General features: G+C 40.1%; 1 protein-coding gene across 7 annotated transcripts in view; it reads right to left on the bottom strand.

Moving 5' to 3' along the window:
• Positions 1-18,897, bottom strand: part of ENOX1 (ecto-NOX disulfide-thiol exchanger 1) — a 363,120-nt gene that overhangs the window by 15,282 nt on the left and 328,941 nt on the right. For 6 of the 7 annotated variants that reach the window (XM_082757951.1, XM_082757957.1, XM_082757954.1 and 3 more), the window contains 2 exons: positions 10,643-10,750; positions 6,048-6,104 (listed from right to left, as the gene is read on the bottom strand). In XM_082757951.1, coding sequence (XP_082614077.1) covers positions 6,048-6,104; positions 10,643-10,750 — 165 coding nt within the window. The remainder of the gene's footprint in view (positions 1-6,047; positions 6,105-10,642; positions 10,751-18,897) is intronic. The other variant, XM_082757956.1, reaches the window with a different exon arrangement.

Here is an 18,897-nt window from a genome sequence, read left to right as displayed (position 1 = left end):
AGAATACACTGGTCTGCTGTAGCAGTTTTCTCCCCGTAGGGTTAGATCATGTCTGAAGCTGTAGAGACTGTAATTCTGCCAGCAGAGAGATCACCACTGTGCTAATGAAACTGAATTGCCATCCTCTAACATATCAAATCAGGGCTGGGGCAGTGAAGGGGGAACTCAGAGGGCATTTATTTATAAGTATGTGAGAACTTCTGATGGCTGAGCAGGGTCTTGGGTAACATGGTCCTAACAGACAGTTAAACTCCTGTTATTTTTCAGCCCTCATGGTATTGAATTCACAAGGTGATCATTCCTCATTCATGCCATAGTAAGTAGGAAAGCTGCTGATCTGCAAATGGTCATAGCTGCTTGAATTTATCATACTCTACGTGCCTTAAATTGAAGGAAATGAGAGGAAATGAGTGATGGAAAGGCTACAAATAAGTGCCTGGAATGGAAAAAAATGAGCAAGGGCAAAAGAGAGACATAGCCACTCCTCACCCCCTGGTCCTGGCCCCATCATGACAGAAGAACCTGAATACAGGGAGCAATTAGGGTCTCTAATGCCTGGGAACAGTTTACACCTCCTTTACACCTCCCTCCAGTCAGGATACCTGAGTCCTTGCACCATCCAAGAACGTAGCACACCCACAGTCAGAAACTAAATCTCCCTCCCCTCAGGGGGCTATCCTCATTCCTATGCTGCACAGTTACTCTTGGTTGCTCTCTTCAGACAATTAACTGCATTTGCTAAATGAATCAGTTGACTGAACGCAATCTTGCAAAGGGGAGCAGTTGTGACAGTGTGGCTGGAGAGTACAGGTAGCACATGCTCTCTTCAGAAGAGGAAATGCAGCTTTTAACCTTCTTAGGTGGAGGACAGAAAAACAAAACACAACTTTTGGCATCCTCTGCAGGGGATGTAGCCTCCGTAGCATAGAAAGGCTGCTGACACCTTTCCTACCCTCCTTTAATTCACCCAGCTGTCATTGCTTCATATTTTGCAGTGCTCCAGAAATGCCTACTGCAAGGACAGAGGGTCCCAGCAGAGCTGAGGCAGCTACTCACTGACCCACCTCAGCTTGCTGAAGCTGAGGTCCACAGCGTACAAACCCCAGGCTTCTGGGAAGCTCAGAGAGAAAATAAATGCACACAATTTCCTGCCATATGTAACCACTTCACTAAGGTTTTCTGGCCTGTAACTGTAGGACCAGAGAGCTCTTAGCCATATAGAGTACATTTTTCATCTCAAATCTGTGCTGTGTGAATAGCAAGCCTTTTGAAAAGTGGGTTAACTGGGAGATGATCATTGTACTCACAAAGAAGTGAAGCAAAAGCATTGGCAACCACTTTCCTGGGATCTTCATCAATAAAGGTGACCAACTTTTGTCCCATATTCTTGAACTGCTGAGACAATCCAAGCAGGCCTTGCTCTCTTCTAGCTCCTGCTCCTTTACCTGTGTTCAAGAACCCTTTTCTTCTCACCTGGCTCAATGTGAGGCAGTCACATGGGACGTGCCCCATCCCATGGCCAAACACATATACTGACATGAGATGTTCACAGCACATGCCCTTGAGTGCTTACATTAAAAATCTGCACAGTGAAGCACAAGGATTGAACTCTAATGAATTTGATGGAATTACAGACTTCTCCAAAAATTGAAGGGGGTTTGATTTCTAAATCCTTGCCCAGATGACTGCAAATCTGAGCCTTACTTAAGAGCTGTCTTGTCTTAGAGAAAGATCATCAGTGATTAACCCATTATATGTGAAAAGAGAAGACTAGGGTGTACTTAGAAATAACATCACTTCCAGCATAGCACAAAGTGAGCAATTTAGTAAAATGGTTGAAACATTTCACCCTGGATATACTCCTCCTCAGAGTCAAGGATTGTCTGGTAATTGCTTGAAAAGCAGATATGGGGGGGAAAATTAAAGGAAGAATCAACAACAAAAGTAAGATGCCTGGTTGAACTTGAGAAATGCTCTGATAGTAGTTGCAAGCATTCAAATGGAAAAATGCATCCCTACTTAATATTATTGATTCCATGTCTGGAGACAAAACCACAGAATATTGTGTCCAAGTTGCTGGAGATGCTAACTGGAGGGAGATAGATGAACGAGGTCAAAGTCATTACTTTTTTCAAGCAGTGAAACTCAAGCTGGAAAAAATGCTAGTAAAAAAAAGCTTGTGGTGAGATCAGTTTTGCCCTCTGACATATATCTGTTGTGTCATGACCTGGTGATAACAAGGTAACTCTGAAAACCTTTTGGTGAAATGCTGGCTTATTAAATCTGATGGGTATTTAATTACTGACTTCAATGGAATCAGGATTTTACCATGCGCGTGAGATCTGGGCATTCAAAATTCTTCTACAACCAAGAACCACCTCGTCTTGGTCTAAACATGAAGGGCTGGTACTCTTAACCACCATTTTCTGATGCTTTTACAAAAAGTAAGAATTATTAACAGGAGCTATTCTCCTGTTAACAGAAGGAAAAGGAAGCCATGTGGCTGTCAAGGGAGAAAGACAAATTCCTGGAAAAATCATGGGGTACTTCTAAAATTAGGCTCATGTTCAAAAATCTCCCCTTCACCACTAAGAACAGAGGGATACCATGGAGGTTAATCTTCCCACACCCCAAATAGGGATATATTCACCAAAGCTATGCATTATGTATGCTGGTCTCAGCAGTGAGCAAAGGAGGTCTTCAGTCAAAACATAGCACTACCATTTACAGAAGAGGCTCCATAGAAAGCCAGTGAACTCACATTAAAAGTGGAGGAATAAATTATGTTTACAGAGTGAACCGCAAAACATGAGATGAGTATTTTGAATTTCCAAAATGTTCTCTACTTTAGCACATCTCCAAAGCAAGATTTTTATTTTTTTTTTCACACTGTGACTAATCAGGTCTCAGGAGTATGGGCACATCCTGGAAGAGGATTATATCTGAAACTGTAATTGTACATTGGCCATTATTTTCTCTTCACTTAAGACAGATACGTGAATTAAACAGAATTATATTCAGCAACAAAGAGAAAATTAAAGGGGGTAGAAATTAGAAGAAAGAAGCAATATTTTAGCAATCTTTTCCTAACTGCAAGGCTGAAGGGAATGAACACTTTGTGACAGCACCTCTGGCAGTGCTGGGTGCTGAAGTCTCTGTTAGCACTCGGGTTCCATGTACCATCCAAGACTGGCATCTGGCCTTCCCTATAGGGTCTCGCTAGGAAATGTAAACAGCCATAACAAATATTACCACATGTACCTGGCAAGTCACTTGTGAAACACCCTTCTGACTGTTTATAGAGCCTTGTAAGATGGTTTTGCTTTCTAGAAATAACTGCTGTATCTGTGTGTACAAGACACTAAAATTCCTTGTTTTCATCCCCCAGCTTTGTGTATGAACTGCCATGGCAGGGAGGGTAGCATTGCCATTGCTCCAGCCTCTTAATTAACTGTGCTCAATTCTCCTGACAAAAGCAAGAGAAAAAGACAAGAGTTATATGTTTTACAAATGGGGTGCATTTCAGGAGGGATATTTTAATGTTTCCAATGGTATCCAGCTCCTTGCTTCTCTTTCAGGATGCTCTGACATAATTGACACCTAGAAAAAATGCCAAGATAGTTCTAAGTATATATTTTCATCTATATCTACTTTTGCTTGGAAAAAAAATATTTAAAATCTTTGTTTTAAGAACCAGCATATTTTTAATGTAAAATGCAATGCAGACCAGTGCAATCAGCAGAAAGCTTCAGGACTGCAGGAGATAATCTTTTAAGACTACAATAGGAACTTTCTTGATGTGCACACAACATGCCTCAAGATTCCTACTGTCATTTTTAGGACCCTGATTTTCTGCAGAGTAAACAATTTAAATATTCCACAGTGTGGAGATTAGATTGTATTCCATGTATAGGCATATGTTGCCATTTTTCCTCACCAACACCTCCCACTATTGCTCTTCATGTAAAGGTATTTCATTTGCTGAATTCAACCTGTCAACTGTAACAAATATGCCCTAATCCCATTATATGCATCACAGTTCACTAACAGCCACATAGGAGCCACTGAGCCTTTTTCTCTTTGATCATCCCAGATTTACACACTGGCCAAGGGCAAGAGCTATGAAGTCTGCTGAGAATAGATGTTGAGAGACAACCTGCAAGGCACAACACCTGAGCTCTACACATTCAGTATAAAGGACACTTGTTTAAAAGGTGCCTCAACTTCCACATTACAAAGTTCACTGTTGTAGAAAATGCTTTAACATCTATTCTTTTCCTTTAGTTCTCCATTTCCATTTGTGCTGCTGTGCCTTCTCAGACCTCTTAGTGGCATAACTGTTGAACACATACATGGCTGTAACTGTCACTCAGTGATTACAGCTATCTAGTTTCCCTCTTTGCCATTAATTTATATATTGACTTATTTTCCTATTAGTCTAATATTGCAGTGAGGTCATCATGAGAAGAGCTCAAAGAAAAGAGGGGCATAAAATAGAGTTTTGTCCTGTGGAAAGCTCAGGCATTTGAACAACTCCTACAATTAAAAACCAGAATAAAATATTACATTTTGAAAAATTTACCATTAACCAAAGATTCTGAAATATTTTCTTTCAGATTCTGGAAATGTACTGAAACACTTTCTTTAGGCAATTGAAATATTTTATTTTAATGTTATTTAAACCTGTATATTATATAAAAATGAAACTTCCGGGCTCTTCTGCTTTATCCTGTTTCATACGAGTCAGAATGATAAAAGTTGAAGCATTTTGGAAATTTTCCTTTAAAACATTTTGATCCTGCAAAACATTGTTTCATCCACATTTTTTGGAGACAAAGCAAGTTTCTTTTGGAAAGTTTCTAAATCTTAAGTTCCTATATTCCCTTAGGAAACTTGGAACCAGCTGTTGTGCAGGCAAAAAGTTTATAAGTAGCAAATGTGAGCATTTCAAGATCATCGGTGGATTAATGTTTTTATTTGGGTTTGCAAACAGAATCTTTCAAAGGGGCAATGAGATGCCATGCAGACAGACTGCAATTGCAGATTTGTTGGAGCTATCAGACAATATTGAATGTCTCCTGTCCAAATGCTGAGAGCTATGAGGCCCTATCGACTTCTCTGCGGAAGCAGACCACAATGAATGAGATTCAGGGACGGATTAAAAAGAAAGGACATTTTCTTATCACAAAGCTGTTCCACAAAATTTGAGAGTTCCATTCAGGTTGAAAATAAAACTGCTTTCCTGGCTGTATCATTAGATAACATATTGACAAAAACAGATTTAAAATATATTAGTGTTCAGACTGTTGCTGGCTCTTTAAGCTGGGTTGAAGATATCATGTATAATCAGTTTTAATTTTCTTATGTTTATGACAAATCAGAAAGCTGCATGGTTTGCATTACAAACATAGCAGGAAAATTTTTCTTTATTTCCTTTCCCCTTATCCAAATTGCTGTTTTGACTGCAATCATTAAGGGAATAATAGAAGCATTTTTTTTTTGGCAGTAGGTTATAAAAAACACGACCTTAACAAGTCCTTTAACAATTTTGGGCAAAATAATGACTCAATTAATTAATTTAGTCCTTTCTGTGCAAATTAGCTGTTTCCAAATTATACACGTACATGAATCACCTCACTCAGAACTGAATTATGGCCAGACTTGCTCAGCTGCAAGGTGGCAGCCACAGAGACAACAATATAACTTTGTAGGTTGAGTAATCCTGGACAGGACACTAAGGCAAAGCATTTCTCTTGCAGTCGTTTCCATGGTATCTTTAACACCCACATACAGCAACTAGGACATTGGTTGTGAAAGTCTCATCCAAATAAATCCGACAAAGTAAATTGCACGGAACTCAATTTATCTACCTTGAAATGAAGTTTGCTGGGATTTGAACCTGTGGCTTCAGGAAAAAAACAGCCACTTCAAACCTGATGTGCAAATCATTCAGCCATTCTATCAGGTTTAAGACATAAACAGAAAAAAATTGAGACCATAAGCATGCATATATATCTCTAAATCTGTGCGTATATAGCTGTACCTACATTTGCCTGAGATTCATCATGCCCATTGATTTCTGCTAATTCCTTGGCGCTTTTTAACTGCAAAGAGTAAACAAAACAAACAAACAAAACAAACAAACAAAAAAACAGAACAAAACAATCACATTACTTGAGTATTTCACACAGTTATCTTTGATTTATTTGAAGGAGCATTTTATAAAGCTTCCAATGAGAAAAACAGATGGAGCATATAATTCTAATGAGTTTTTGCTCAAACCATTTCGAAACCAACATACTTAAGGCTTGATAGGTTGGTTTAAAAAAAAAAAAAAAAAAAAGGAAAATAATAAGACTGGGTCATTATTTTTTAAATAATAAGAAAGTAGTTTCAAGGCATAAAAAGTGTGCAGAATTGGCTCTCAAGAATAATAAATGATTTAATTTCCCCTTCTTCTTGCTATTAATGTAAACTTCACAATATTTGCAAGTTGCCACTAGCTAAACAGTGTTTTGCTAATGATTACTTTTGAATGATATATTTTGAGCTTTCTAAAACACCAAAGTGCTACTGTGTGTTTCCTTCCCGAGGAAGCATCTAAATAACTGACATGGCTCTTGGGTATGATGGAAAAGGAGGTGAAGAGAAGAACAGCTCTTTTACTTAACCACTGGCAGGAAGGACTGATGAGATGCTGCCAATTTCAAATATATGATCTAAAACAAAATATTTTTTCCTCCTGATTTAGTTTTTTTGGGGAAATCCAGGATTACACAGGGGATTCTAAAAGTCTTTCCAGAGAGATTTAAGGAGTGCCCTAGCTCATGTCTTGAGCCACAGTGAAATATGCTGTTTTTCATCCTATGATTGAACAAACAAGGAAAGGAGGACACACCACAGCTCTCTGGAGCCTGCAAACCATGGAGGTTTGTACATTTAGCGGAAGCACTCAAAAGCATTTAATCTTTATGTACATTTCTGAAAAGTTATGTGTTTATTCTAACTTAATTCAAAGTTAATATTTGGGGAGGGTGGGGATGGGAAACAATCAACAGAACTTTCCTCTATATTCCTTGGTCTCTATCTGTTTTTGCCAAAGAAGCCGGGGTCTGTTTAACAACTGATGATACAACTGTGACACTGAATGACAACAGTCCTAAAATCCAGGTGAATATGGATGTTATTATGTTTTGATTGGATGTCTGGCACAGAAACCTTGTCTGACTACCACTGTTGGATGACTGGTCAGATTACCTCTATCATCTTTTTGCTGAGCAGCAGCAACAGCTAAACTGCCTGTGAATCAGTTCTTGGCTTCTCACAGTTGCCAATCTGACAATTAAGGTAAGTGGGCCGTGATCTCTCTATACCTCATGATGCAGGCCTGTGTGAACCACTAAAGAGGTCCTGAAAGAGGGAAGAGGGCAACAATCCCTGATAAAGCAGTACAAAGAAGATCTGGGGACTGCAAACTCATCAGGTGTCCTGTCACTTCACTGACACTCATCTTTCAATGCCCTTGAAAAGCCTGCAACTCATACTAAAAGCAGTGTGATGCATTTCCAATGAATGCTGCGTGTTTTCCTTCCACTGAAATACAACCATCCTGTGAAAACATCTTGCTGTGAGGATGCTGGTAAGAACGAGACAAGAAGGCTACTTCCAGCCAAGAAAAGTTAGGTATTTCTGCATTGCGCTGTGAGCTGTTTCCTGATTCTGCCAATTTTTCATTTTAAATATTCACCTCATGTGGGCTGTCCCGTTGAGTTCAGCTGAATTACTCATCTGAATATGAAGTTAGGAGTGTGCTCAGGTATATAAAACTGTTCTGAGTGCTACGTCCATGTCCTGAGCACTCTGGGAGTGCTGTTCGTTACTTACCTTTCTCCTTTCCTTTTTCAGGTGCATCATGTGGCATCACCCTTTGGTGGCTGCTGGCTTCTTGGGCAATGCTCCACGTGCCTTTTGCTGGTGACATGCAGCTCTCCCATCCACCTCATGTATGTTTGATGGGAGAATGGGCTCAGCCTCCAGCCTGCATTGGTCTGCCAGGCTTTCACCCCACAACTGATTCGCACCATCAGCTCCCCAGTACTGCTGCACTTGTCTTAATCCAGAAGCACAGTGTTAATCCAACTAGTGCAGGCAGGATGCTTGAGCCTTTTTCTTTCTTTTATGTCCTGCAGTGCCCTGAAGAAGATGTCAGAGCTCAGGCAAGAAGCTGCTAGCATCCACATGTACACTAGAACCACTGCAGCAGGAGGTGGAGGTGAACCAGTGGAGATAATGGGAGAAAACTTGTGGGTAGAAAATATGCTGCTGGATTCCCACAGGCTAAAGGGGTGAAGTCCCTTTTTTCCGATATTGTTTGTTTGTTTTAATTCAAATAGACTTTATACTCTTCTCTCACATCATAAATCATGAAACGTTGGAATAGAAACCTCGGAAAAACATACAGTATTGGAAAAACAGGCCTTGCCTTACCCCCAAGGCAGGCTCTGTTGCAGGTTGGTGGTGAGACTGATGTTACCAGCAGGGAGCATACTGAGGCTAAACACTGAACTAGTGCCAGTAACAACCAAGGGACTACCTGAAAGGTAGGGAGAAGAGGTAAGGAGCTGGAAGGCTCTCATACATCTCATGACGTGGTGGGGCAGGTCAGGTATAAACCAGTGGGCTCAAAGTCCTCTGACAACTGGAGCTGGTGGCTGTGGACCAGATATGGTCCAGAAGCCTTTTTGCTACCATTGTGTAATGTTGTAAACAAGCAAACAGCATCTCTCCCAGCAGGATATACAGGATGAATAGGCAGATTTTAGCAAAAGTATCAAAAAAAAAAAAAAAAAAAAAAAAAAAAAAGCAATAAAGATGGGAGCCCAGCACTGTTTATTTTTTAAAGAAATGTTCATATTTACTTGACTCTCCCATATGATTTTCAATATCCATGGTTGGAAAAACACACAGATGAGCTGTGGTGCTTGTAAAGGAAAGCTGTGAGCCTTGGCAAGTTGGGGGTCATTACTGCTAGGGGTTTTGCTATTCTGGAATATTTTGGAAATGGTTCAGGGTTATTGGAGAAGCACACTGGTTGTGTAGCTCTCTTTAGGAATTCTGGCCACTTAGAGCCTTAGCTCTAGGCATGTTTCAGTTAATGCTCAAGACAAATGCAGATCCATTGTGCCCTTCTTCCAGCTACTGTTTCGTCTGTCTGCCTAGCATGAGTGCACATTTGATTTGCAATTAGTAGGAGTCTGCAGAGATTCGGAAGTCACCCCTGTGGTCTCTATTGAGGCCTCATATCATAAGATATTCCTATATGTTTTTGCAGAATTTAATTGCTACCACAATATAAAATAACACCATGCAATTTCTTTTTTTTTTTTTTTTTTTTTTTTTTTTTGACTATTCTATGATGATATACTTTGAATGCCATGTGAAAATGTAAATGAGATGCAGTTAACTCAAGAGATCTAGTAGTTTCTGTCTTTATAAATATGCTGTTACCTAATCCACTCTTTCTTATGGCATTTTTGTGTAATGCAGTCCTGCATCAGTTCTCATTTAGAAGGTTTTCTTTGTAGCCATAAATGCTAAGAACATATAGCATTTACTTTTCCCATTGCGCATATTAAATGTTTAAATCTGTTTGCAGACATATTCAGACATACATGCTGAAAACTCTTGAACATAAGAACTATCATCATTTTGAATCTCTGCCATCAAAGCAGTTCAGAACCTGCAGTCTTTCATCTACAGATACTAACCAACTTGCTAAATATTTTATCTCAAAGTTTATATATAAAGGACAAAAAATACGTCTCACAACAGAGACTGTGCCTATGCAGCACAGGTGGGGATTTGAGATTTCAGTGTGTCCAAGCCATGTGGCTTATACACAACGCATGTATTTGCGCACACAGTGCTTGCACACAGTGTGTACTGCTTCATTTCCAGATTTACAGATCTAGCTCCAGATTTTCTTTTTCTGCTAACTATCCATCTTACCTTGCTTATAAAACAGTACTATCAAATACACTTCTCAGTGTCACAGAACGCCTGAGTATCAAAGAAGGCTAACATTAAAGAGTCAGATTTACAGTTGTTTGCTTTTCACTGCTTAAATAAGTGCATTGGTGAACTACTACTTTTAATGCCATCATGATAAGCTTTTTTGTATACTCATATCTTCACATATTACACAGGAGATGGCAAGCTCTTTTTCTTCAATACTAGTCTTAAAAGAAAGTGTATTTGTTGTTGTTGCTTCCAATATGTTTGCTTTTCAGGCATATTTAACTTCCCCCCATTTTTTTTTTTTAATTATTTTTTAATTATTCAGAGTGACAACACATTTCCCTGGTATCTATGTGAATAACATAAGTGGAAATGTTACTCAAGATGTGAAATTCACTACTGGATAGTGTAAAATAAGGGTCCACTTTCACTGTTTTCTTAAACTGTTAGCCCCAGCTGCATGCACAAATGCTAATCAGAGCAGACACATAGACTATATAATGTTATGTCTTGCTCACAACACAGTCAGTGGTCAGAATCCTATGCATTTTGTAGGCAAAGCCATGCGTCCTCCGTCCCCTTAGCATGCCTAAGACAGCACTTTTCTCCCATGAGAAGCACTCACCTGTTCCTGAAGGACTTTAAGCATTGCTTGTGTATGTGTTTGTTCTTCCTTGGCTTGCTCCAGCTCAGATTTTTTGTTATTTAATTCTTCCTGTATGCTCAGCAATTGCTGTACAAAAAAAAGAGGGTTCTGGTTAGCACCGTCTGGATCAAAATTGGTTTTAAACCCTCAGTTTGATAAATCTTTGTTTCAAACAATGCTTTGCAGCCTGCTCCTACATTTATTATTGTTGCATAATCTGCTGTGTCTAAATGGACCAGAGGTAAATTATTTTCATCTGCATCTCCTTCTGCAGCAGTGCTCCACGAGTAATGCATCTGTTAATGTGTGTTAAGCTATTTGTTACATTAAAGTAGAAACTCCTGGTACAGTATATCACCCATGGAGGGACTGTCACATTCATCTGAACCAAAATCTTATTTGTAGAAGTGTATGCGGTGGTTTCAATAATACTAGGGTAAACACTATGGTACATAAATAATTTAAAAGCACAGCCTTTTAATATAATTAGTCATTGGCCCAAAGCCATTTTCATTCTATGCAAAGCAATATTCTGGAGAGCTTTCACATTGAGTTGCCAAGAAGACAAAGCTTGTATTTATTTATTTATTTATTTTCAACCATGCTGTGATATTTTATTAGACCAGGAAGATTGATGCCCTACAATCAATATATCAGCTAGGAAGATGGCTGATCTGAACTGTCAAAACAAAAAAACTATGTCCAAAACCATTTTTTATGAAGACAATTCTGGGGTGCAGGAACATCTTGAAAAGCCCACATCCCCTGGTCTTGGCTAGCTTCAGGTTCCACATAGATTTATTGTAACTGTTAAGAGCAGGTCAATAGATTTAATTAATCTGTAATAATGATATATTTTTATTTTTATGTGTAATATACATTGCTGAAGAGCAAGAGAGGACAACTAAGAGATTAAGAAGGAGTTTACAGTGCTTTCCCTTGGTGATCAAGAAAGGAAGCTCCGTTTTTCTTGCACAACTTATTGCTCTGCATACACTCCTTTCCAAGGACTACTTGAGCAAGCAAGTGCTTTAATAACTTGGATTACTGATCTAACTATGTGTCTAAGCATCTAAGACTTAGTTTGTGCTTGTGCTTAGGACTGATAACTCTGACTCAAACAGATGTTGTAGGTGTTCACTGTCTTGATTAGTTGGACACAACAAAAGTAGAAATAGCCCCTGGCCTTGTTCCACAACACTGGAAGTCCCAGGCATGAAGGGACTCAGTGCCAGTATTGTTTTCAGAGCTCCTATGAAACACTTGATATTTTGGGGCCTGACAGAGTTATTGGCAGTGCACTTCTCATGTAAGTGAACACCAGTTTGATGAATTCTGTCTGCCACGGATGTAAAAATCCATGTGGGTATATGTATGATTATATCTTGCACCCTCTTGCACTCTGCTATTCAGCTAGGTGTGCTCTTTGATGAATCTTGCCACCTGGACTGCTCCCTGAGGGCCTACAAGACACTGAGGGCCTTCAGGTATGTGCATCCACTCTACCACAGCACAAAAGCATTTCAAATCTCATGATTTTACATGAATAGCAAGTTCTGTTCCAGTGAGGCCCCACCAACTTCTGCATGGAAATCTCTACTTCTGGCAATTCCTGATGGGGACTGGATTGTCACCTCAGACTTGTCTTCATTTTGCCTGTTGGGTATCACTCTCTACATTCTCAGAAGATAAAATGAATTTATGTGTACTGTCATGTGTCACACACTGTTACCCATGCAGCTCCTTAGCACAGTTACAGATTTCCAGACATTTCATAACCTTCTAACCACAAAGGGACAATTTAGTCACCTCATGTAACCTCATGTTTATAACAGACCATTAATCTTCACTCAGGATAGTTTTAGCTGATGCCTGTACTTTAGAAAGAAGGGACTCCAATCCCCAGGAGGGAAACAAATCATACAAGACACAAGAAGGATACCAGAAGCTCTTTCAAGGATCCCTAGCAGAGACACCAGATTTTTGGCAAGGAGATGTGTCACCTGAATGGGGCTAGTGAAATTCCTCTCCTTCACAACTGCAACCTGCTTGACCTTACACACCTGGACAGGGCAAGGGCTTTTTAAGAAAAAGGGGTCTTTGCTCTCCACCTCAATGTCTTCTCTGAGTAGTTATGTCTCAACCAGTTTCTGACAATTCAAAGTGAGGATCCAAAATGAATTAAATGATCCTCACATAAAGCCAGGAATGCATTTAGCCAATAATGTACTGGGGAAGGAAACTTATTTGCCTCTCTAGGCAACAAGCTGAAATCCTGAATTATGAGGTTTTATTGCCATCATTGTCAGTGCAGTGCTACAAGTACTGTGGAGTCCAGAGAAAACTACAAAGATATCCTGTCTTCTCCACAGCCCCTGAAGGAAGTGGGTAGACATTTAAGTCCAAGGAGAACATCACTACCTTCCAGACCAAACCTTCATCCTGTTTCAGAGATTTTACTCCAGATTCTGGGAGAAACCCTGGAGCTCATCCTTCTGAACAATGGAAATTCCTATTTAGAAGACCCCTGGTGAGTCTTAAGTTAATCTCTGCCACTGGAAAGCCCTTTCACTTAGAGGTTGAACTTGTTATACTTTCACCAGAAGAATTAAAATCACCTTCCTCATCCTAACCCCTCATGGTTCTTCCATATTCAAGTCTTACATACCATGGACCAGCTCACAAACCACTACACCTTTATCTTCATATCTCCCACTTATATCTCCTGCTGTGTTTTAGTCTAATTATATCCCTCTTCCTTTGATCTTGACTTTAGGTTTTGTGTTCGAGGCAATTTTTTCAGAGCTGGCTGAGCATGGGAGGAAGTGGTGTGGCAGATGCAATGTGAGAGCACAAGCAGAGATGCTCCCTGTTCTGCATCATTGTATTTGGCTCCAGACCAGCCAGGAACAAGAATCCCAGGAAAACATCCAATTTTCTCAGTTTGCATGGATTTGCAGCTCATACTGGTTGCAACATGATCTGCAAAGCATTTGACATGAGATAAAACTTTCTGGGAGTCTTAATAGTTAAACTGTAAACTACTGCAGGCTCTCTGTTTGTCCCTAGGCTCATATTTTCAAGACAGCCAATGGGCCCCATTTTCACGGGGATGGAAAACAGAGCATCTGTAACTAGTGTACCGCATTCCCAGTCACACATAAGGTTTTTCATTCACAGAACTGGGACCTTCCCATCCAGCCCCCAGAGATGCCAGAATTGTTTAAAATTTGCAGTCATTCCCTGGGGCTTTAACCTTCTTTCTTTTTCTCTCCCTGACATTTACCTCTAAAAGCTGCAGAATCCGCTCATTTTGCATGGGTCAGGTTCAGAGCTTTCTTTTTCCTGTGTGGTTGATGCCATCAACAAGAACTAGTAACAAGGACTTATACCTGCCAAACAACATATTTTTTCCTTCTAGTCTTAATTTGGGAAATGACAAAATAGCTTTGACTGAAAAAAGTATCAGACTGAGACAGACAATCAGCTTGAAAAATTTCAGCATAAACACGTGATGTTTGGCAAAATTAGAAGCAAATGGAAAGATTTTACACTGGCAGGAATGAGGCAAGTTTCATAACAGTAACTGCTGTCACGCCTACTTATAAACAGACAGCCACTCCATAATGATTCTAATGAATGATGCCAAGATGATGGTATTTAATTATTCAGAATTATTTTGTTTCTCACATAAATGTGCTTATTAAAAATTGATCCTATATATATTTCTTCTGCCCTTCAGATTGCATGCAAGTGCATACTACAATCATTTAAAATAAAAAATTGTTCTCCTTGGTTTTACTCCTTGTGCTGTCTGATCCTGTTCCACCTACTTCACCATCTCATCGAGCTTTTCTGCCAGAGCTTCCCCCCTCCGTGCCCACCCACCCACACAACATTTGCTACCCCGCTTCCCACCTGTTGTGTCCTGCTGGTTTGTCTCAGAGATTCTGCCAGCACAGCTATCAAAATGTCCCTTCCTCCAGTCTTGTCTCACCTCTCTGGCCATTTCCTTTAAGCCCTGATGCCCCTAGTTTTGTGGCACAGCCATGGCATTCAGTCAATAAGTCCCCATTTTTATCAGGCAAAGGAGTGACTTGTTGGCTATATAGCCAGGAAATTCCTAGTTCATTTGTTTATTCTCTTCTAAAGCAACACTTCTCAACATACAACTCTTCGGGTGTCTGGGTGTCCCCTGCCACTTGTGCAAGGATCTCTTTCCTGAGCCAAAATCATTGTGTTAGGAGGCAGAAAAGCATCTCATGGTGGAGAGATATATTATCCTTGCTCTAGTGAACGCCCTCTGCTGTTACTGGGGAGGGGAGAGGCTGGCTGCAGCCTTCTGCAAAAGGCAAGGGACAAAAGACCAGAGGCAAGAGTACACAACCCACACCCAACCTGACACAGAGAAAGCTTGATTTAGTGAGTGTTGATGCAAGGAGAAGATCTTTGAGGAAGGTTGGGGAATGTCCAACATCATGCTGTGGTAAGAAGGTAAAGGTAAGGAGAAGGGAAGAAGTCTGCTTCTGAAATCAGCAGGAAAAAATTTCCAGGACTGACTGTTAAATTGAAGGAGTCTGGAACTCTGAGGTTCCTGGAGAGAGGCACATGCACAGCCCAGCGTTCCACCAGCACTGCTCTGGAAATTCAGCTGGTGTCCATGCAAACAAAGGTATTTGCCACTATGGCTGCTGGGTTGTCCACAAGAGATGAAGCCCTGGAGTAGGTCAACATCAGATGGGTAAACATCACTAATTGGCATTTCCAGAGAGGAGACAAGAAAGCAAAAAGAATTAACCTACTAGTTGTCTCTCCAGATGCCAAGAAATGCATTTTACACAAGACCATGCAAGACAGCTTTCCTGTTTCCATTGGCAGTTCTGGAGCTGCTCTGTTTATAAACGGAAAAGATCCCTCTCCAGTGTTAGGCTTGCTTCATTCATGAGGACAAAATTCCTCTCCATTCATAAGTGGGTAGCTAATTTCTTTATATGGGAGGGACATGTGTGTGTTTTATTTTATTTATTTTTTTCCACACATTCCAACTTCCAATGCTGAATCTCTGTCAGCAACAGTTCAGTGCCGCCCATGTTGCATAGATCTTGAAAGTGCAGACAGAAAATTACTATCTTAAACCAATCCTCACAGCTTCTGAAACATTAAATATAGATGGCATTATTGAAGCCAGATGAATTACTCAGACTGTGTACAATGCGGTGCCAGCGTGGCCAAGAATGCTAACGACTGAACAACAAACAGTGCCTTGAAATATATGAGAAGTCCTAAAGGGAAAGTAATAGCTGGTTGTTGTGTATCATGAAACATTCCTTCTCTTTCCTCTTCACCTCCCTGCCCACATTTCTTCTTTTGTCCCCAAAAGGCAGTGTTACATCTGTACATTTAAATATAAATTATGGACATATCCAGAAGGGAAGGCACACGCACAGCCTAGCAAAACAGAGAAGGATCTCAAAAGGAAAGCATGGTTGCCAGCGTGAAACCATCAACTTAGTACACTAAGAAAAGGGAGGCAGCTCAGAAGAGTCCAAAAGACCTGAGGCAGTACTTAGGATAATATAAGACTGACAGAACAATGAAAAAGGAAAACCAACATTTGCCACAAGTTTAACAGTTACATTGCTGAATGGTCCCATTCCTGCTTTTTGTTGTTGTTATTATTATTATTTTTATTTTCTGCAGCTGCTTGAAAAGAAATAGGAGAAGGAAGAAATGGAAGTGAAGAAGATAAGAAAAAAGGATGTGTCTGAGGTAGGAGCACTGACTTTGATCACAGATAACAGGCAGTTTCAGCAAACCAAGTCAATTTGGCCACAGGTGGACTCTCTCCAGCTTCTGGAGTAGCTGCAGAGTGTCTGGAAAATATTTGTGGCAAACTTTTGAAATGAGAATATCAGTCAAAGTGGGATGTTGTTACACAGCCTAACCGAGCCGACTTGTTTGAATAGACATCTTAGACAACCAGTGAACTTAGGTAAACTGAATTCTCCTACCTATATGATATTAGGGAGTAGCATATTATTTTTCACATACTATTTATGGGGAGTATATTTACTCCCTTATACAGGAAAAATGGGAAGATCTAGTTCACTAGGTGTCTAAAATGAAGGCAAAGCCCACGCGCCTCAAATAGGTAGGCTGATTCCCCCTCATGCTTTACTTTCTTCAATTCTGAATAGACTAAGGCTTCACAATATAAAGAAACCTGGGGAAGCAGTTCTCACTTGTGCAAAAGGGCAACAATTTCCCCTAAAAGTACACTAGAACTCGAGATCTAAAATTTTTGCAATCATAGACATTGGAAGGACTGCAGAGATCATCTAAAATTAAAGCACCAATTTACACTGACCATTTCTGAAGTTTTATTCTTTCTCCTTTTTCTTCCTAAAGCAAGTTTTGTGGTGTCAGTTTGAACTTTATCTCATAAAATATATATATATATATAAAGAGTTGACTAGATGGAAAAAGGATAAAAATCAGCATGGAAAAAAAGTGTTTCAAAAGTCTTAAAGGCTGATCACAAATAACGAGGGAAATAATGGTAAGTATTTCTTGGTAGAGTCCTCCTTAAGTAGAAGGAAAAGAAATAATAAATCAAAATGAAATCTCAGGCACACAATCAATTGCAAAACAAAAACACAGATTGTTCTCTCAGTACTTCTGTGGACAGGCTGGAAGGGTGTTTGTGTCTATTTCTAAGACAGACAAGATTTCATATCACAAATGGCCAGCACATGGCAGGCTTGAATAATGAGAAAGTGACTTCCCAGCTGCGCAAATATGCATTAGTAACAAGACGCTGATGAGGCCAGACAAATCACCAAGGAAACAGAAGAATGTGAAAGACAAGTCAAAGAAGCTTTAGAAATAAGCCCTCGAGGAAGTTAGCCATCTTGCAGCAGTAAGGGCAACATACGTGCCATCCTAATGTATGACAAGGCATTATTAAAATAAAGAGCATGATTGTGGATTTTTTAAGGGAGTAAAGGGAAGTGCACTGTAATAGATCAGCACTTCTCCCCCCTTCCATCTCTCAGGGACCACTTGTGTTATAGAAATTATAGGGATGACATTGTTTGGATTGCTCATGGGGTTTGCAATGATAAAAGAGTCCCAACCCTGACCCCCTGTGCCATGGGCCAGAGCTGGTGAAAAGCTGCATGTTGATCAACAGCCCAGCTCCTGATTGCTTTGGGAAGCTACCTGTAAAATAAGCTACTCTGGTTCTGAGCAGAGAAAAAGAACATGGTGAACATGTTAGCTCCACAGGTTAGCCACCTCCGAAGGGGCAGGGGAGCTGGACATGCATTTGTTGTGTGTGTATCGAGGCAATACTCTACAACATTGTCCTGCTACCTCCTTAGAAAGACGTCTGTCATGCCCCCTGCTATGAGTTTGACTACAGAGGTCCAACAGCTCTGTAGCAGTCAAAACAGGAGTGGGCAGGAGTGACCCACAGAAATAAGGAAAAAAAAAAAAGCACAACAAAACAGATGGATGAACACGCAGAAACTACTTAAAGGGAGGTTACAGAGAAGATGTGGTCACGCTTTTCTCAGGTAAGGGTTGAGGGCTAATACACACAAGAAGGAACATCTTGATTACATACATGTATAAAGAAAACATTACATGGTTAGTATGGCCCGCCATGGGAGCAACAGCTCAAAGAAGCTGTGGACTCTCCATCCTTGGAGGAATTGCAAATACAGCTGGATGGGGCCCTAAGAAAGACAGCTCCAGAGCTGACCCTGCTTTAAGCTGGGGAATGCTGTACATGATCTCCAGAGGTCCCTTTTGACTTACATAATTCTATGATGCTAAAGAATACCTAATAGATATAAGATAAAGAGGTCTCAGTTTCTTTTGTTTCCATAAGGCATAGTAATTCAGACACACAAGAGGCAGCATTTGGGATTGGAGAGCAGATGAAAGGAGAACTTGGATGGTGCAATGAATGTCTGAAGTCCGCAGTTTTCTTTGTCAAGTAATTTTTAAGCATTACTCTTACTCTAATAAAGAAAGAAAAACAGTCTTAGTCTAATGTAACAATATATATTGTTACACTAAATGAAGAAAAGGCTGAAGTCATTAGGGTCCTTACAGGATCAGCCCCTCCTCCTAGAACTGAAATCCTCACAATTTACAAGTAGATTTTTACTGCTAGCGTAAGGGATTCTCTCTGGGATCTGATTTTCACAGCAGATTACTGAAGGACT

Source organism: Aythya marila, assembly GCF_965140915.1.
Source record: "Aythya marila genome assembly, chromosome: 1".
Lineage (NCBI taxonomy): Eukaryota > Metazoa > Chordata > Aves > Anseriformes > Anatidae > Aythya > Aythya marila.
The sequence above is the reverse complement of the archived record's forward strand: the minus strand, read 5'-3'. Positions and strand labels throughout refer to the sequence as shown.